This window comes from Anomaloglossus baeobatrachus, unplaced genomic scaffold (assembly GCF_048569485.1).
Source record: "Anomaloglossus baeobatrachus isolate aAnoBae1 unplaced genomic scaffold, aAnoBae1.hap1 Scaffold_634, whole genome shotgun sequence".
In the NCBI taxonomy this organism is placed as follows: Eukaryota; Metazoa; Chordata; class Amphibia; order Anura; family Aromobatidae; genus Anomaloglossus; species Anomaloglossus baeobatrachus.
This window is the reverse complement of record NW_027445002.1, coordinates 133676-152438: the sequence shown is the minus strand read 5'-3', so window position 1 is coordinate 152438 and position 18763 is coordinate 133676. Positions and strand designations below refer to the sequence as shown.

At 47.3% G+C, this 18763-nt stretch overlaps 1 protein-coding gene across 1 annotated transcript in view; it reads right to left on the bottom strand.

The window, feature by feature from the left end:
• Positions 1-354: 354 nt before the first annotated feature.
• Positions 355-18763, bottom strand: part of LOC142285905 (phospholipid scramblase 3-like) — a gene marked incomplete at its 3' end in the record, with an annotated part of 53780 nt that continues 35371 nt past the window's right edge. Inside the window, exon 4 of the mRNA XM_075333307.1 lies at positions 355-536. Coding sequence (XP_075189422.1) covers positions 355-536 — 182 coding nt within the window. The remainder of the gene's footprint in view (positions 537-18763) is intronic.

Genomic DNA, 18763 nt, shown 5'->3' with positions numbered 1-18763 from the left:
AGCACCCACTGACCCCCGTGTCTCCACAGGAGAGCACCCACTGACCCCCGTGTCTCCACAGGAGAGCACCCACTGACCCCCGTGTCTCCACAGGAGAGCACCCACTGACCCCCGTGTCTCCACAGGAGAGCACCCACTGACCCCCGTGTCTCCACAGGAGAGCACCCACTGACCCCCGTGTCTCCACAGGAGAGCACCCACTGACCCCCCGTGTCTCCACAGGAGAGCACCCACTGACCCCCGTGTCTCCACAGGAGAGCACCCACTGACCCCCGTGTCTCTACAGGAGAGCACCCACTGACCCCCGTGTCTCCACAGAAGAGCACCCACTGACCCCCGTGTCTCCACACTCACCTCCCGGGTACAGGTGCAGCCGCAGCTCTCCAGCAGCTGCAGAACCTCATTTCCGCTGTTGTCCATGATCTTCACGTCGTACAGAGGTGCGCAGACCGCAATATGCTGAAACGCCTGGAACAGTCGCTGACCAACATGGTTCAATATATCAAAGCTGCAGCTCAGACCCTGCGACACCGTATCTGGTGGGAAGAGGCACAAGAATAGATCAGTACCAGAACCCAGAGGACTGTCACATCAGACAGATAGGACCATAGTCATGGACAGCCCCGATGTAGAAGACAAAAATGAGGCCAAACTCGAGAAGACAACACACCATGCAAGGTCCTATCTCCAGGTAATAGCAGGGTGTGTGGAGCCACCAGCCTGGAAGCAAAACATCAACCACTAACAGAAGAATGGAAACCATGCATGAGATGGGAACCCGGCACGAACCCACTAGACTGCGGGACCCCAGAGGATATAGCACTAGACTGCAGAACCCCAGAGGATATAACACTAGACTGCAGGACCCCAGAGGATATAACACTAGACTGCAGGACCCCAGAGGATATAACACTAGACTGCGGGACCCCAGAGGATATAGCACTAGACTGCAGAACCCCAGAGGATATAACACTAGACTGCGGGACCCCAGAGGATATAACACTAGACTGCAGGACCCCAGAGGATATAACACTAGACTGCGGGACCCCAGAGGATATAACACTAGACTGCGGGACCCCAGAGGATATAACACTAGACTGCAGGACCCCAGAGGATATAACACTAGACTGCGGGACCCTAGAGGATATAACACTAGACTGCGGGACCCCAGAGGATATAACACTAGACTGCGGGACCCCAGAGAATATAGCACTAGACTGCAGAACCCCAGAGGATATAGCACTAGCCTGCGGGACCCCAGAGGATATAACACTAGACTGCAGGACCCCAGAGGATATAACACTAGACTGCGGGACCCCAGAGGATATAACACTAGCCTGCGGGACCCCAGAGGATATAACACTAGACTGCAGGACCCCAGAGGATATAGCACTAGACTGCGGGACCCCAGAGGATATAACACTAGACTGCAGGACCCCAGAGGATATAACACTAGACTGCGGGACCCCAGAGGATATAGCACTAGACTGCGGGACCCCAGAGGATATAACACTAGACTGCGGGACCCCAGAGGATATAACACTAGCCTGCGGGACCCCAGAGGATATAACACTAGACTGCAGAACCCCAGAGGATATAGCACTAGACTGCGGGACCCCAGAGGATATAACACTAGACTGCAGAACCCCAGAGGATATAACACTAGACTGCGGGACCCCAGAGGATATAGCACTAGACTGCAGAACCCCAGAGGATATAACACTAGACTGCAGAGCCCCAGAGGATATAGCACTAGACTGCGGGACCCCAGAGGATATAACACTAGACTGCAGAACCTTAGTGGATATAACACTAGACTGCGGGACCCCAGAGGATATAGCACTAGACTGCAGAACCCCAGAGGATATAACACTAGACTGCGGGACCCCAGAGGATATAACACTAGACTGCAGAACCCCAGAGGATAAAACACTAGACTGCGGGACCCCAGAGGATATAGCACTAGACTGCGGGACCCCAGAGGATATAGCACTAGACTGCAGGACCCCAGAGGATATAGCACTAGACTGCAGGACCCCAGAGGATATAGCACTAGACTGCGGGACCCCAGAGGATATAACACTAGACTGCGGGACCCCAGAGGATATAACACTAGACTGCAGGACCCCAGAGGATATAACACTAGACTGCGGGACCCCAGAGGATATAGCACTAGACTGCAGAACCCCAGAGGATATAGCACTAGACTGCAGAACCCCAGAGGATATAGCACTAGACTGTGGGACCCCAGAGGATATAACACTAGACTGCAGGACCCCAGAGGATATAGCACTAGACTGCAGAACCCAGAGGATATAACACTAGACTGCGGGACCCCAGAGGATATAACACTAGACTGCGGGACCCCAGAGGATATAACACTAGACTGCAGAACCCCAGAGGATATAACACTAGACTGCGGGACCCCAGAGGATATAACACTAGACTGCAGGACCCCAGAGGATATAACACTAGACTGCAGAACCCCAGAGGATATAACACTAGATTGCAGAACCCCAGAGGATATAACACTAGACTGCGGGACCCCAGAGGATATAACACTAGACTGCGGGACCCCAGAGGATATAACACTAGACTGCGGGACCCCAGAGGATATAGCACTAGACTGCGGGACCCCAGAGGATATAGCACTAGACTGCAGAACCCCAGAGGATATAACACTAGACTGCAGAACCCCAGAGGATATAGCACTAGACTGCGGGACCCCAGAGGATATAACACTAGACTGCAGAACCCCAGAGGATATAACACTAGACTGCAGAACCCCAGAGGATATAACACTAGACTGCGGGACCCCAGAGGATATAACACTAGACTGCGGGACCCCAGAGGATATAACACTAGACTGCGGGACCCCAGAGGATATAACACTAGACTGCGGGACCCCAGAGGATATAACACTAGACTGCGGGACCCCAGAGGATATAACACTAGACTGCGGGACCCCAGAGGATATAGCACTAGACTGCAGAACCCCAGAGGATATAACACTAGACTGCGGGACCCCAGAGGATATAACACTAGACTGCAGAACCCCAGAGGATATAACACTAGACTGCGGGACCCCAGAGGATATAGCACTAGACTGCGGGACCCCAGAGGATATAGCACTAGACTGCAGGACCCCAGAGGATATAACACTAGACTGCGGGACCCCAGAGGATATAGCACTAGACTGCGGGACCCCAGAGGATATAGCACTAGACTGCGGGACCCCAGAGGATATAACACTAGACTGCAGGACCCCAGAGGATATAGCACTAGACTGCGGGACCCCAGAGGATTTAGCACTAGACTGCGGGACCCCAGAGGATATAACACTAGACTGCAGGACCCCAGAGGATATAGCACTAGACTGCGGGACCCCAGAGGATATAACACTAGACTGCGGGACCCCAGAGGATATAGCACTAGACTGCGGGACCCCAGAGGATATAACACTAGACTGCGGGACCCCAGAGGATATAGCACTAGACTGCGGGACCCCAGAGGATATAGCACTAGACTGCAGCACCCCAGAGGATATAGCACTAGACTGCGGGACCCCAGAGGATATAACACTAGACTGCAGGACCCCAGAGGATATAACACTAGACTGCAGGACCCCAGAGGATATAACACTAGACTGCAGGACCCCAGAGGATATAACACTAGACTGCGGGACCCCAGAGGATATAACACTAGACTGCGGGACCCCAGAGGATATAACACTAGACTGCGGGACCCCAGAGGATATAGCACTAGACTGCAGGACCCCAGAGGATATAACACTAGACTGCGGGACCCCAGAGGATATAACACTAGACTGCGGGACCCCAGAGGATATAACACTAGACTGCGGGACCCCAGAGGATATAACACTAGACTGCAGGACCCCAGAGGATATAACACTAGACTGCAGGACCCCAGAGGATATAACACTAGACTGCGGGACCCCAGAGGATATAACACTAGACTGCGGGACCCCAGAGGATATAACACTAGACTGCGGGACCCCAGAGGATATAACACTAGACTGCAGGACCCCAGAGGATATAACACTAGACTGCAGGACCCCAGAGGATATAACACTAGACTGCGGGACCCCAGAGGATATAACACTAGACTGCAGGACCCCAGAGGATATAACACTAGACTGCAGGACCCCAGAGGATATAACACTAGACTGCGGGACCCCAGAGGATATAACACTAGACTGCGGGACCCCAGAGGATATAGCACTAGACTGCAGGACCCCAGAGGATATAACACTAGACTGCAGGACCCCAGAGGATATAACACTAGACTGCAGGACCCCAGAGGATATAGCACTAGACTGCGGGACCCCAGAGGATATAGCACTAGACTGCGGGACCCCAGAGGATATAGCACTAGACTGCAGGACCCCAGAGGATATAGCACTAGACTGCAGGACCCCAGAGGATATAACACTAGACTGCGGGACCCCAGAGGATATAGCACTAGACTGCAGGACCCCAGAGGATATAACACTAGACTGCGGGACCCCAGAGGATATAACACTAGACTGCGGGACCCCAGAGGATATAACACTAGACTGCGGGACCCCAGAGGATATAACACTAGACTGCGGGACCCCAGAGGATATAACACTAGACTGCGGGACCCCAGAGGATATAACACTAGACTGCAGGACCCCAGAGGATATAACACTAGACTGCGGGACCCCAGAGGATATAACACTAGACTGCTGGACCCCAGAGGATATAACACTAGACTGCAGGACCCCAGAGGATATAACACTAGACTGCGGGACCCCAGAGGATATAACACTAGACTGCAGGACCCCAGAGGATATAACACTAGACTGCAGGACCCCACAGGATATAACACTAGACTGCGGGACCCCAGAGGATATAACACTAGACTGCGGGACCCCAGAGGATATAACACTAGACTGCGGGACCCCAGAGGATATAACACTAGACTGCAGGACCCCAGAGGATATAACACTAGACTGCGGGACCCCAGAGGATATAACACTAGACTGCAGGACCCCAGAGGATATAACACTAGACTGCGGGACCCCAGAGGATATAACACTAGACTGCAGGACCCCAGAGGATATAACACTAGACTGCGGGACCCCAGAGGATATAACACTAGACTGCTGGACCCCAGAGGATATAACACTAGACTGCAGGACCCCAGAGGATATAACACTAGACTGCGGGACCCCAGAGGATATAACACTAGACTGCAGGACCCCAGAGGATATAACACTAGACTGCAGGACCCCACAGGATATAACACTAGACTGCGGGACCCCAGAGGATATAACACTAGACTGCGGGACCCCAGAGGATATAACACTAGACTGCGGGACCCCAGAGGATATAACACTAGACTGCAGGACCCCAGAGGATATAACACTAGACTGCGGGACCCCAGAGGATATAACACTAGACTGCAGGACCCCAGAGGATATAACACTAGACTGCGGGACCCCAGAGGATATAACACTAGACTGCAGGACCCCAGAGGATATAACACTAGACTGCGGGACCCCAGAGGATATAACACTAGACTGCTGGACCCCAGAGGATATAACACTAGACTGCAGGACCCCAGAGGATATAACACTAGACTGCAGGACCCCACAGGATATAACACTAGACTGCGGGACCCCAGAGGATATAACACTAGACTGCGGGACCCCAGAGGATATAACACTAGACTGCGGGACCCCAGAGGATATAACACTAGACTGCAGGACCCCAGAGGATATAACACTAGACTGCGGGACCCCAGAGGATATAACACTAGACTGCAGGACCCCAGAGGATATAACACTAGACTGCGGGACCCCAGAGGATATAGCACTAGACTGCAGGACCCCAGAGGATATAACACTAGACTGCGGGACCCTAGAGGATATAGCACTAGACTGCAGGACCCCAGAGGATATAACACTAGACTGCAGGACCCCAGAGGATATAACACTAGACTGCGGGACCCCAGAGGATATAACACTAGACTGCAGGACCCCAGAGGATATAACACTAGACTGCGGGACCCCAGAGGATATAACACTAGACTGCAGGACCCCAGAGGATATAACACTAGACTGCAGGAAAAACCAACAAACCCTCGGACAGAGCAGAGGGAATCCAGCGTCCGTGATCCAGTAAGAAAGGCTTTAGAGAAAACACCACGAGTATAATATGCCGCGCGGTTCGGATCACTTATGCTCCTTCTTCATCGGCCATGAGAAATGATCCTGAGTGGTCAGAAACGCGCTGCATACTTTACTATTATTTTGTGTTCTCTTTTCACGGAGTTTTGAAGGAAGCCTTTTTTTACAGGATCGGGGGAGCTATGGGACCAAACCACCAAAGCACAGAACACCAGGGAATATAACACTAGACTCCAGGACTAAACTGCCAAACCACAGGACAAAAAATGAATATACCACTACACTGCAGAACTAAACCGCGAAAGCACCGGACACCAGGGATATAAGACTAGACTGTCAGAATAAATCCACATAATTACAAGATACCAGGCAATATGACATTAAACTGAAAGTCTCAACCACAGGCCATCAGGCCACATAACAACAGTCCAAGAACGCAAGAGTACACCAACAGGGACTGGAGCATTACACCAGTGGACACCAAGAACAGGAGCAGTACACCAGTGGACATCAAGGACTGGAGCATTACACCAGTGGACACCAAAAACAGGAGCTTTACACCAGTGGACACCAAGGACTGGAGCATTACACCAGTGGACACAAAAAGCAGGAGCAGTACACCAGTGGACACCAAAAACAGGAGCAGTACACCAGTGGACACCATGGACTGGATCATTACACCAGTGGAAACCAAAAACAGGAGCAGTTCACCAGTGGACACCAAAAACAGGAGCAGTACACCAGTGGACACCAAAAACAGGAGCAGGACACCAAAAACAGGAGCAGTACACCAGGGGACACCAAGGAAAGGAGCATTACACCAGGGGACACCAAGGAAAGGAGCATTACACCAGTGGGAACAAAGTACTAGAGCATTACACCAGTAGACACCAAGGACTGGAGCATTACACCAATGGACACCAAGAACTGGAGCATTACACCAGTGGACACCAAGGAAAGGAGCATTACACCAGTGGACACCAAGGAAAGGAGCATTACACCAGTGGACACCAAGGAAAGGAGCATTACACCAGTGGACACCAAGGAAAGGAGCATTACACCAGTGGACACCAAGGAAAGGAGCATTACACCAGTGGACACCAAGGAAAGGAGCATTGCACCAGTGGACACAAAGTACTAGAGCATTACACCAGTGGACACAAAGTACTAGAGCATTACACCAGTGGACACCAAGGACTGGAGCATTACACCAGTGGACCCCAGGGACTGGAGCATTACACCAGTGGACACCAGGGACTGGAGCATTACACCAGTGGATACCAGGTATTGGAACAGTTCACAAGTGGACACCAAGCACTGGAGCATTAAACAGTGGACAGCAGGGACTGGAGCATTAAACCAATGGATAGCAGATAATGGAGCATTACACTAGTGGACACCAAGGACTGGAACATTACACTAGTTGACACCAAGGACTGGAACGTTACACCTGTGGACACCAAGTACTTGAGCATTACACCAGTGGACACCAGGGACTGGAGCATTACACCAGTAAGTGGACACTAAGGACTTAAACTTTACACCAGTGGACACCAAGGACTGGAACATTAAACTACTAGGTATTAGGGAATTAATTGCATCATTTGTCCTTATATCTACGCCTAAATTGCGTAGGAACCACGATACGAGGCACAAGTACATAAAATCTTGTACAATAATATTTGCTACAGAAAATTAAGATATAATCCATTAAATTACTTCCTTAAAGAGTTAACTAATATTCTAGATAAAGCGGTAGAACAGGGGACTAGCACCAAAAAACTAAAAGAGGGAATTTTGAGACCTAACCCCAGAATGCCAACTTTCTATCTAGTGCCCAAACTACATAAAAATCCAAAAGACCCCCCCCCGGGAGACCCATAGTATCGGGAAATGGTGGTTTGAATGAACCAATATGTGATTTTATTGAGTTCTACCTAAAAAAATTGGTAGAGGCCCTCCCGTCACACATCAAGGACACCACCACAGCCCTACAGAGCCTAGATAACCGGAACATAGGAAGAACATCCCTCATGGTCACAGCTGATGTGGAGGCTCCAGCTCCTTCTTTTTACACACCAGTAATTTAGATCCGGAACTGATACAGCTAATTTTGGACCTATTAAATTTTATCTTGACACATAACTGTTTTTTGTTTCAAGAGGAAACCTATGTCCAGATACAAGGAACAGCTATGGGGGCCTCTTGTGCCCCCTCTTATGCAAATTTTTTTTTAGGCTTGTGGGAACGAAACATCTTCCAGGTGGATCCGGTGGAGTCGGTGTGTCTGGTCCAGAATTGGATCAGATACATCGACGACATCTGGTTCATCTGGGAGGGGGACGAGAGGGGCCTACACAAATTCATGGATGGTTTAAACCATAATAACAAAAATATAAGACTCACATATAAATATGGTAGGGAGGTGGAATTTCTCGATATAAAAATTAGGGCCACAATAGAAGGGGAATTGGTCACAGATGTATTTCAGAAAGAGACAGCAACGAATACGTTGCTACATGCAACGTCCTGTCATCCACATATATATCTAACAGAGGGAGGAGTAATTACGCATTTATAATATGCAAAAAGATTTGTATTGGTACAAAATAAACTCAAAAATACAATACAATTGTATAAAACACATTAAAAACTTGAAGTATTACAGTGTATGATACACAATGAAGGAGATTTGGAACACTATGCAGGTTATAATAACTGTGGCTTTATAATATTATCGTTTATTACAACAGCAGTGTGCCGTTACTTTGTGTCTGTGCGACTGTTAACAATAGTGGATGTCCACCCTTGCTGTGAACTCAGAGCAGTGCTGGTGCTAAGGCTTGTAAAATTCTATCACTATAGACACATAGTGTGAGCCCGCATATAGTGCGTGTGCAGCAGTCACATATAACAAAGTTATCATTTAAATGAAGCCAAATAGTTTAGGATCATACCCATATTAGTAACTTCCACGTGTTGTCTCCTGTGCCCCGATGCGCATTTCACATCGTGCTTCCTCAGGGGGCTGCTAGATAATCGGCACCCCACATCTTATAAAGACGAACATTCACATAAGCCAGCTGGCAGTCATTAGCGGCGCACGCATTGATATGTAGCGTTACTTACGGTTCTGTGCGCGCGCCTGCCGCACTCCGGTCCCTGGCCCCGGATCGCGCCGCTGGCTATGGGGTTGACGCGTGTGCGCTGACTTTTGGAGTCGGTGCGCGCACGTCCTCGCCGCTGACGAGCGGCGGGCCTGGAGGGGTGATCGGACGGTGGCATGCGTGCGCCGCTAATGACTGCCAGCTGGCTCATGTGAATGTTCGTCTTTATAAGATGTGGGGTGCCGATTATGTAGCAGCCCCCTGAGGAAGCACGATGTGAAATGCGCATCGGGGCACAGGAGACAACACGTGGAAGTTACTAATATGGGTATGATCCTAAACTATTTGGCTTCATTTAAATGATAACTTTGTTATATGTGACTGCTGCACACGTTGTGTTCAAACAGAGGTATGCACTATATGCGGGCTCACACTATGTGTCTATATCGATAGAATTTTACAAGCCTTAGCACCAGCACTGCTCTGAGTTCACAGCAAGGGTGGACATCCACTATTGTTAACAGTTGCACAGACACAAAGTAACGGCACACTGCTGTTGTAATAAGCGGTAATATTATAAAGCCACAGTTGTTTGCGTAAAGTATATAATCTTACTTCGTTGGTTTTAACACCTGATATGTTATCTGTGTTGGAAAAGGGCTTAAACTATTGTATACCAGAATCATTTGACTTGACTGATTTTCATATTGATTTATTTAAGGGCTGTAGAAAACTGCATTTAAAAAATTTTTATAGTCAAAAGAAAAGCTTGCCCACTTCTGAAGTAACCGATTTACAATGTGAAATAGGTCCACTTGGCTTTTTTGGTACAAATAATGAATATACTGCTATTGAAAAAGATGCGTCTGTTCTTTTAAGTATAGCGGACCCCAGTCACATTGAACCCGGTTCTTCAGGTATTGTAAGTACCCAAATAAATCCTACATCTAGTTCTTCATTTTTTAATAAAGGGATAAAATCTACCTTTTGCCCCCCACTAACCCCTGGGAACAGCATAGACTTATTTCAGGAGCTGGTAATAAAAGATATACAAGCTCTAAAATACCCCTCTCCTCCTCAGAACCTCACTCGGGGGGAAACCGCGGCACTAAAAATCCTGCAGTCACAAAAAGATATTATTATCCGCAGAGCGGACAAGGGGGGCGCCACTGTTCTATTAACAAAAGAAGCCTATTTGCAAGAAGCCAATAGGCAACTTCAGGATATAAGAGTATATCAGAAATTATCTAATGATCCCACTGGGTCTTTTGTTAAAAAACGTAGAAGCCTTTTACATAAATATGTCAGTTTAGGTACTATTTCTAAAAAAACTGCTGAAAAATTACTCCCTCTTTTTCCGAAAAAACCTCATTGGTATTATCTGCCAAAGATTCACAAGAACAGTGTCTCCCCCCCTGGCCGCCCCATTGTGGCAGGAATAGGTTCAGTGACAGAGCCCTTATCTCACTACCTAGAATGGTTACTTAAACCATTATTGACCCGCATTCCCTCGTTCTTAAAAGATACGGGAGATCTAATTAAAATGCTTGATAATTTTCAATGGCAGAAAGGTTTCTCTCTTGCCGCTCTGGATATTGAGAGTCTGTACACCCGTATCCCGCAGGATCAGGGTGTACAGACCATTAAGAGAGTCTTGCTGAATTTTGACCAGAATCCAATCTTAGTAGACTTCATCACAGAAGCCTTAAGCTTTATTTTGCATCATAACGCATTTAAATTTGACGATCAGTGGTACTTGCAATGCGGGGGTACCGCGATGGGTACCCCCGCCGCATGTACTTTTGCAAATCTCTTTTTGGCAGCATTTGAGGAAGACTTTATCTACAGTCCTAAAAATCCATATCTGAAACATATAAAAAAATATGCCAGATACATGGATGATGGCTTCTTTGTATGGGACGGTTCTGCGCAGGATTTTGAAAATTTTGTGTCATATCTAAATAATGATAATTCCTACAACATGTACTTTACACATGTTTTTGGGGACCAAAAATTGGATTTTTTAGATGTCACACTCAGTATATCGGATGGTATTATTGACAGACAAGTATATAGAAAACCAACTGCAGTGAACACTCTGCTGCATTTTAATAGTGCGCACCCCTCCCATACAAAGAGAGCCCTTCCATATGGACAATTTTTACGGCTAAAAAGAGTACACAATAATTCTGAGACCTTTCTGCATCAAGCATGAGACTTGAAAAAACGTCTATTGGAACGAGGATATCCCATATCAGTTATCAATTCTGCCTTCGAAAAATCCTTAAATTATGATCCAAATGATAAAAATAAGAATAAAGAATACAAAAATAAAAGTGGAAATAAGAATAAAAATGTAAATGCCATTTCGAAAAAAACAAAAATCGAAAGTTCAATTAGATGCGTTTTTAATTTTAAATTTAATTCCATGTATGATGCAATAAAATCAAGCATCAAAAAACACTGGCATTTAATTAATAAAGACAAGGATCTCTGTGAAATGACAAACGAGGGTCCTTTGATTTCATATAGGCGATGCAAAAACATAGGAGATGTTCTGATAAATAATCGTATTACTACACCCAAACTAGGTACGTGGCTAGACCGAAATAAAATCAAAGGAAACCATAGGTGCGGCGGCTGCCCCTTTTGTGAATATCATTGTACAGGACACACTTTAAAAATTGGTACTGAGCTATTCAAAATAAAAGATCTTATCACATGTAGGTCTAATTATCTGGTATATGTTATTTTTTGCCCCTGTCAAAAATATTATATAGGTAAAACAATTCGGCCTTTATATGTTCGATTTCGGGAGCATTTTAAGTCTATAACCTCCGGGATGGGTTCTCCACGTTTAATTGCCCATATGCAGGAACATCATAGTGGTAATCCACGCCTTTTAAAATTTGCAGGCGTAATAAAAATTAATCCCTGTCCCACTGGAGGTGATATGCACCGTTCTTTACTTAGAAAGGAATCGAGATTGATTATAGACTTAAATGCTCTCGGTCCCCTGGGCCTGAACGACAAAAATGATTTGTCAGTGTTCCTATAATGCTGGTTTTTTCCTATAAGCCTGTTTTTTATAGTGTTTTTTGAGATGTCTTTGGTTAAACTATAATGAACACTATATTTAATTCTTTACTCTAACTATACCCATGTATGTCACAATTATTTATAATCCATTTTGGAATTGATATGTAATAAGTTTCTATGTGAATTTGATATATGTGCAGCTGGTATATGTTTTTAATTTGCACTTCATTCACGCAAGGATGCTGCACCCAATTCACCTGTTATTTAAGGGTGGATGCAGCACCTTTGCATGCACTGGACCCGTAGAAGCAAGGTTACTTGCGAAACGGCTGCTGTCGTCCGACGTGGCACCCCCTCATCCTCCCTCACTACCTGTACCCCTGATGTGATCGTGGAATAAAAAGAAAAATATTTTATTCGACCTTTGGAGTGCGACCTTTCATCTCTTCATTGTGGATCTTGTATCGCCTTTGCTTTGGGACACGCACCCAGGTCTCCACCTGCCTGAAAGCACAGCTTTGTCAGCCATACAGGGATCGGCGGTGCCCGGTATCCTCCACTCAGCTTTAAGCCATAGTTATTATAACCTGCATAGTGTTCCAAATCTCCTTCATTGTGTATCATACACTGTAATACTTCAAGTTCTTAATGTGTTTTTATACAATTGTATTGTATTTTTGAGTTTATTTTGCACCAATAAAAATCTTTTTGCATATTATAAATGTGTAATTACTCCTCCCTCTGTTAGATATACATGTATTATGGAGTCAGCATAAAAATGGAAATCTGGATAAGTCTATGTCTAGTCCTGTCATCCACAGTCCACCTTAAAAGGGATTCCTGCTTCACAGTTTTTGAGAACAAAACGTATTTGCACGACACAGGAAGATTGTAACAAACAGGCTAATGACTTAAACAAATCGCTTTCTACATAGAGGATACAGCAGGAGATGGATAAAGAAGGGCTACAGAAGGGCTAATGAAACAACAAGAGATGCCCTCTTGTATCCTAACCCAAAAGAGGCGCAAGAACAACCAGTAAGGCTATGTGCACACGTTGCTTTTTTTCCAGCGCGGAAAAAAAACGCACCCTCTGGCAGAGGGGAGAATTGTAAACAATGCTTTTTGAGAAAAACGCATCGAAAACGCATGCGTTTTTCATGCGTTTTTCATGCGTTTTTCATGCGTTTTTTTTTGGTGCGTTTTTTAAGACTTGTCAGTGTTAATAAAGTTGGTTGAACACAGACCTTTGGAAAAAAATCCCTGTGATGTCATTTCCTTCTCCACATTCTGTTTGGATAAATGGGAGGGCTTGGAATGGAAGGAGCACCATTTGAATTTTGGAAAAGTTGAAATAAACTTCGCGCACCGAGCCCCTTGGGTACCTATACGTCAGAAAACCCCCACAAGTGACCCCATTTTGGAATCTGCACCCCTCAAGGATTTTATTCAGGAGTATATTAAGCATTTTGAATCCACAGCTACTTCACCCAAAATGTTGCTGTAGCAACAATATTCTCACTTTTAGGCCCGTTTCACACGTCAGTGAAAAACACGCACATGTCCCTCCGTGTGCCGTGAATCACGGCACACGTGGGTTGTCTAAGTGCAATCCGGGCTCCGTTCTCCGTGGCCCGTGATTGCACTCAGTAATCATCTCACCTGCGCCCACTCCCTCTCTCCATGGTGCTGATCGCTCCCGCGGTGCAGCATCCGGCCGGCGCTGACCCCTGCAGCAGCTGCTTCCGGGTCGGCTGTGTCGCACATCATGAATATGCGCGACAATAATGAGCTGGCTCAGAAGCAGCAAGCTGCACAGGCTGCAGAAGACATCGCTGGACGCCGGGTGAGTTAAAATGATTTTTATTTTAAAAGCACATTTTTTTCTGGCACGTGTTTCACGGACCACACCACTGCGTGGTCCGTGGAACATCAGTGATGCCAGAAAAAAAATGGACATGTCTCCGTGCAGCAATCACGCACACGCGGGTACGCCGCACGGAGACACGTGCAGTGAAAAATCACTGATGTGTGAGCAGACCCATTCATTATAATGTGTCCGCATATGTCAGTGATCCTGGTACGTTTAAAAAAAAGCACAAACCAGAATCACTGACGTGTGAAAGGGGCCTAAGGCTATGTGGCCATGATCCAGCGACACGGCGTCTAGTACACAGTGCCAGCCTTCCTGCAGCTGCCCATGCCCACGATTTGGGTTCAGGCTGCTGTGGAGCTCTATGCTACCTGCAGAGAACACTCTCGTCTCCGCAGCATAAACTGACATGCTGAGGCTCGGGAAGCCACGCCACCGGTCAGTTTATGCTGCGGAGAAAAGAAGCAGAGTGGGCATGGGATCTCCAAAAATCCTTCCACTGTGCTTCTACTGCACAACGCAGCGTTATGGACGCAGGGAAAACACTCAGCGCCCATAACGCTGCAAACCCTGATTGTGGGCACACAGCCTAAAATGTGTCAATGGATGAAGGGATGTCAAATATATATAACGTCCCACCCCCGTCTGCATATTCTAAACTGGCAATTTTAGTGCCTTTCATGTGACACTAAAGGATGCCTAGCTTAGTATTTATCCAAAAAAAAAACAAAAAAAAAACAAACAATGAAAAAAATGGCGTGGGTCCCCCCTATTTTTGATAGCCAGTCAGGGTAAAGCAGACAGCTGTAGCCTGCAAACCACAGCTGGCAGCTTCATCTTGGCTGGTGATCAATTTGGAGGGCTCCCCAGGCTTTTTTTTTTATTTATAAATAAAGAGTTAAAAAAAAAATAACGTGGGGTCCCCCCAAATTAGATCACCAGCCAAGGTGAAGCTGACAGCTGGGGTCTGGTATTCTCAGGGTGGGAAGAGCCATGGTTATTGGACTCTTCCCAGCCTAAAAATAGCAGGCCGCAGCCGCCCCAGAAGTGGCGCATCCATTAGATGCGCCAATCCTGGCGCTTCGCCCCAACTCATCCCGCGCCCTGGTGCGTTGGCAAACAGGGTAATAAATGGGGTTGATACCAGATGTGTAATGTCACCTGGCATCAAGCCCAGCAATTAGTGATGTCACGGCGTCTATCAGATACCCGACATCACTAATTGACAGTAAACAAAAGCAAAAAAAATGACAAAAAATGTTTTATTAGAAAAAACACTCCCTAAATCATTCCCTTGTTCTCCAATTTAATCAAAAAATTTGAAAAAAATGGGTCAGCAGAAATCCATATGGACGTCCCACATCGCCTCTGGACCTTCTAGAATATGGGGGCACGCTCAGGGAACGTATCCCCCATTTTCTAGGAGGGCAGACCCTCCATTTGAGGAGAGTGGGTGCAAAGAATCTGCACCCATTCTCCCCGGGTCACAGCTGCAGAGTGCCGAGCAGCCAGCGCAGCTCTCTGAACACCGTGCTGGCTGTCAGCTGCTCTGCTCATGTGACCGCACTGACCGGCGTCTGCTGTGAAGGAGGAGGGGCCGCGGGGGATCAGCGCTGCGACCGGACAGGTAATGGGGAATACCGGGGGGGAATAGGGGGTGACCGGGCAGGGCCTGGGGGCATTTTTCTGTCGCATGTGTTATTGCACATGCGACAGAAATCATAGGAGCACGGCGGCCGGTGCGCTACTGTGCGCGCGGCCATGTTGGATTTTCGGGAGGGGGGTCGGGGGTCGGGGCGGGCACTTTGGCGACACCGGGGGCTTTCCTGAACTTTGCCAGTAAGTGAGGTCAACAGGAAACCTCTTGACCTCACTTCCAGGTAAATGCCTGCGTTCTGGCGTGCCGACAAAGCCCGCGGACCGCAACAAAAAAGCAGCGAACTGCGGTGTAGCTGCGTTCTGACCCACATCACTGATTCAATGGGGGAGAGAACGCAGCCACAATGCACAAAAGAAGTGACATGCTGCTTTTCTTTCCGCACCGATTTTTGGCATCCAAAACGCTGCGTTTAGAAACGCAGGTGTGCACTGATTTTTCGGCTTTCTCATACACTTTGCTGGGAAAGCTGAACGCATGCAATTTGCCACTGAAACGCTGCGGTTCTAAACGCAGCGTTTCCGCGGTAAAAGACGCAACGTGTGCACACAGCCTAAGGGTGATTACAACCTTCCACAATCAATGGGGACAGTTCCTATCTATTTTACTGTTAATGATTGTTGTACGTATACCCTCTCTCACTTGGAAAGCGCCATGGAATAAATGGCGCTATAATAATAATAATAATAAATAATATTTAAAAAGACATTGGAATGTGTTACAATCAGACCCTATTCTCAAAAAAATGCATCCCGGATAATCCAAAGGTAACAGCAAGAAGGAGCAAAAATCTAAAAGATTCATTAGTTCACAGTTACCATCAAAAAAGCAGAGCTAACCCATTCCATCCCACAGCCGGCGTCTGCCCTTGTGGACGCTGTAAAGGATGCAGGAATATGGATATGTCGCGGGCGGAGGAGGGGACGCTGCGCTCTCCCACTGCTGCTCGGGTCCGGCTGCCCTTGTGGACGCTGTAAAGGATGCAGGAATATGGATATGTCGCGGGCGGAGGAGGGGACGCTGCGCTCTCCCACTGCTGCTCGGGTCCGGCTGCCCTTGTGGACTCTGTAAAGGATGCAGGAATATGGATACATCCTTCTCTTTAAGGGAAATAAAGATTCAAAGATCTATGATATAAGAGCACATCTCACCTGTACCTCAAAAAACGTTATTCATCAAGCAGAATGTCCCTGATAGGCCTCACCACACCAGATCCTAAAATAAGGGTGAGGGAACATATAAGGGACATCGAAAAAGCGAAGACAGCAAAGGAGGATGAACATCGAAAATCAATCCCCAGACACCTCCAAAAATGTCACCAGTGCAATCCAATAGGACTTAATGAATCTAGGACCAAGAGGGGGTGATGTAAGTAAAGCCTTGGCCCATTTGGAAAGCCAATGGATCTTCAGACTAGGCACGGTCACACCTCAAGGACTCAATGAACACTTTAACTTCAACTGTTTTTTGGAGTAATCCGGCATTGGAGGTCTCTACCATGGATTCCTCCACTTTTATGTATTAACACAATAGGATTTTAGGGTTGTTTTAATTACACACACATATGCTCAACATCAAAACAACATATATAGGGTGCAGTCATGGACAAAGGATAAGAACACATGGCCGTGAACCCTGGGGCTCCCGCAGGATGAGGAGGCAGAGACACGTATTAATAGGGGTCCTTTGTTTGCCCTAGACTTCATCTAATCTAATTTCTCATGACAATATTGACCGCTCCATGGAAGAAGCAATGGCGGCCTTGGACGCTCCATGGAAGAAGCAATGGCGGCCTTGGACGCTCCATGGAAGAAGCAATGGCGGCCTTGGACGCTCCATGGAAGAAGCAATGGCGGCCTTGGACGCTCCATGGAAGAAGCAATGGCGGCCTTGGACGCTCCATGGAAGAAGCAATGGCAGCCTTGGACGCTCCATGGAAGAAGCAATGGCGGCCTTGGACGCTCCATGGAAGAAGCCATGGCGGCCTTGGACGCTCCATGGAAGAAGCAATGGCGGCCTTGGACGCTCCATGGAAGAAGCAATGGCGGCCTTGGACGCTCCATGGAAGAAGCAATGGCGGCCTTGGACGCTCCATGGAAGACGCAATGGCGGCCTTGGACGCTCCATGGAAGAAGCAATGGCGGCCTTGGACGCTCCATGGAAGAAGCAATGGCGGCCTTGGACGCTCCATGGAAGAAGCAATGGCGGCCTTGGACGCTCCATGGAAGAAGCAATGGCGGCCTTGGACGCTCCATGGAAGAAGCAATGGCGGCCTTGGACGCTCCATGGAAGAAGCAATGGCGGCCTTGGACGCTCCATGGAAGAAGCAATGGCGGCCTTGGACGCTCCATGGAAGAAGCAATGGCGGCCTTGGACTGGTTAACATAAAAGAGAGAAAAGAAATGAACACATTTAAAAGAAGAAAGAGTGGCTTCCCCCCTCCGCCCTCACCCCTACTCATCATGGAGCGTAATGATCAATATCCCATTAACAACTGGTTTTGATTCTATAGATTCTATGATGTAAAAATGATGAAGGGTAATAGCATAAGAGGTTAATAAGTAAGGGCCGTTATTGACAGACGTCGGTTGCTGGGTGCAGGGGGAGGGGGAGCCACAAGATTAATAAGAGGATTAACATGAAATTGTTTAACCACCAATCAATAGGTATTAATAAGTGAATATATGAAGGAGTCAGTAAATTAATATACAAAAGATAGATGGATTGAAATTATTGGGATTTGGAGGGTTAGAATAAATGGAAATATGCTACTGAATGTAACAATCACTACAAATACCAAAAATTTAGAAGGGGAAAAAATAGCAAGTCTAAAGGCCCTGTCACACACAGAGATAAATCTTTGGCAGATCTGTGGTTGCAGTGAAATCATGGACATATTGGTCCATTTGTAC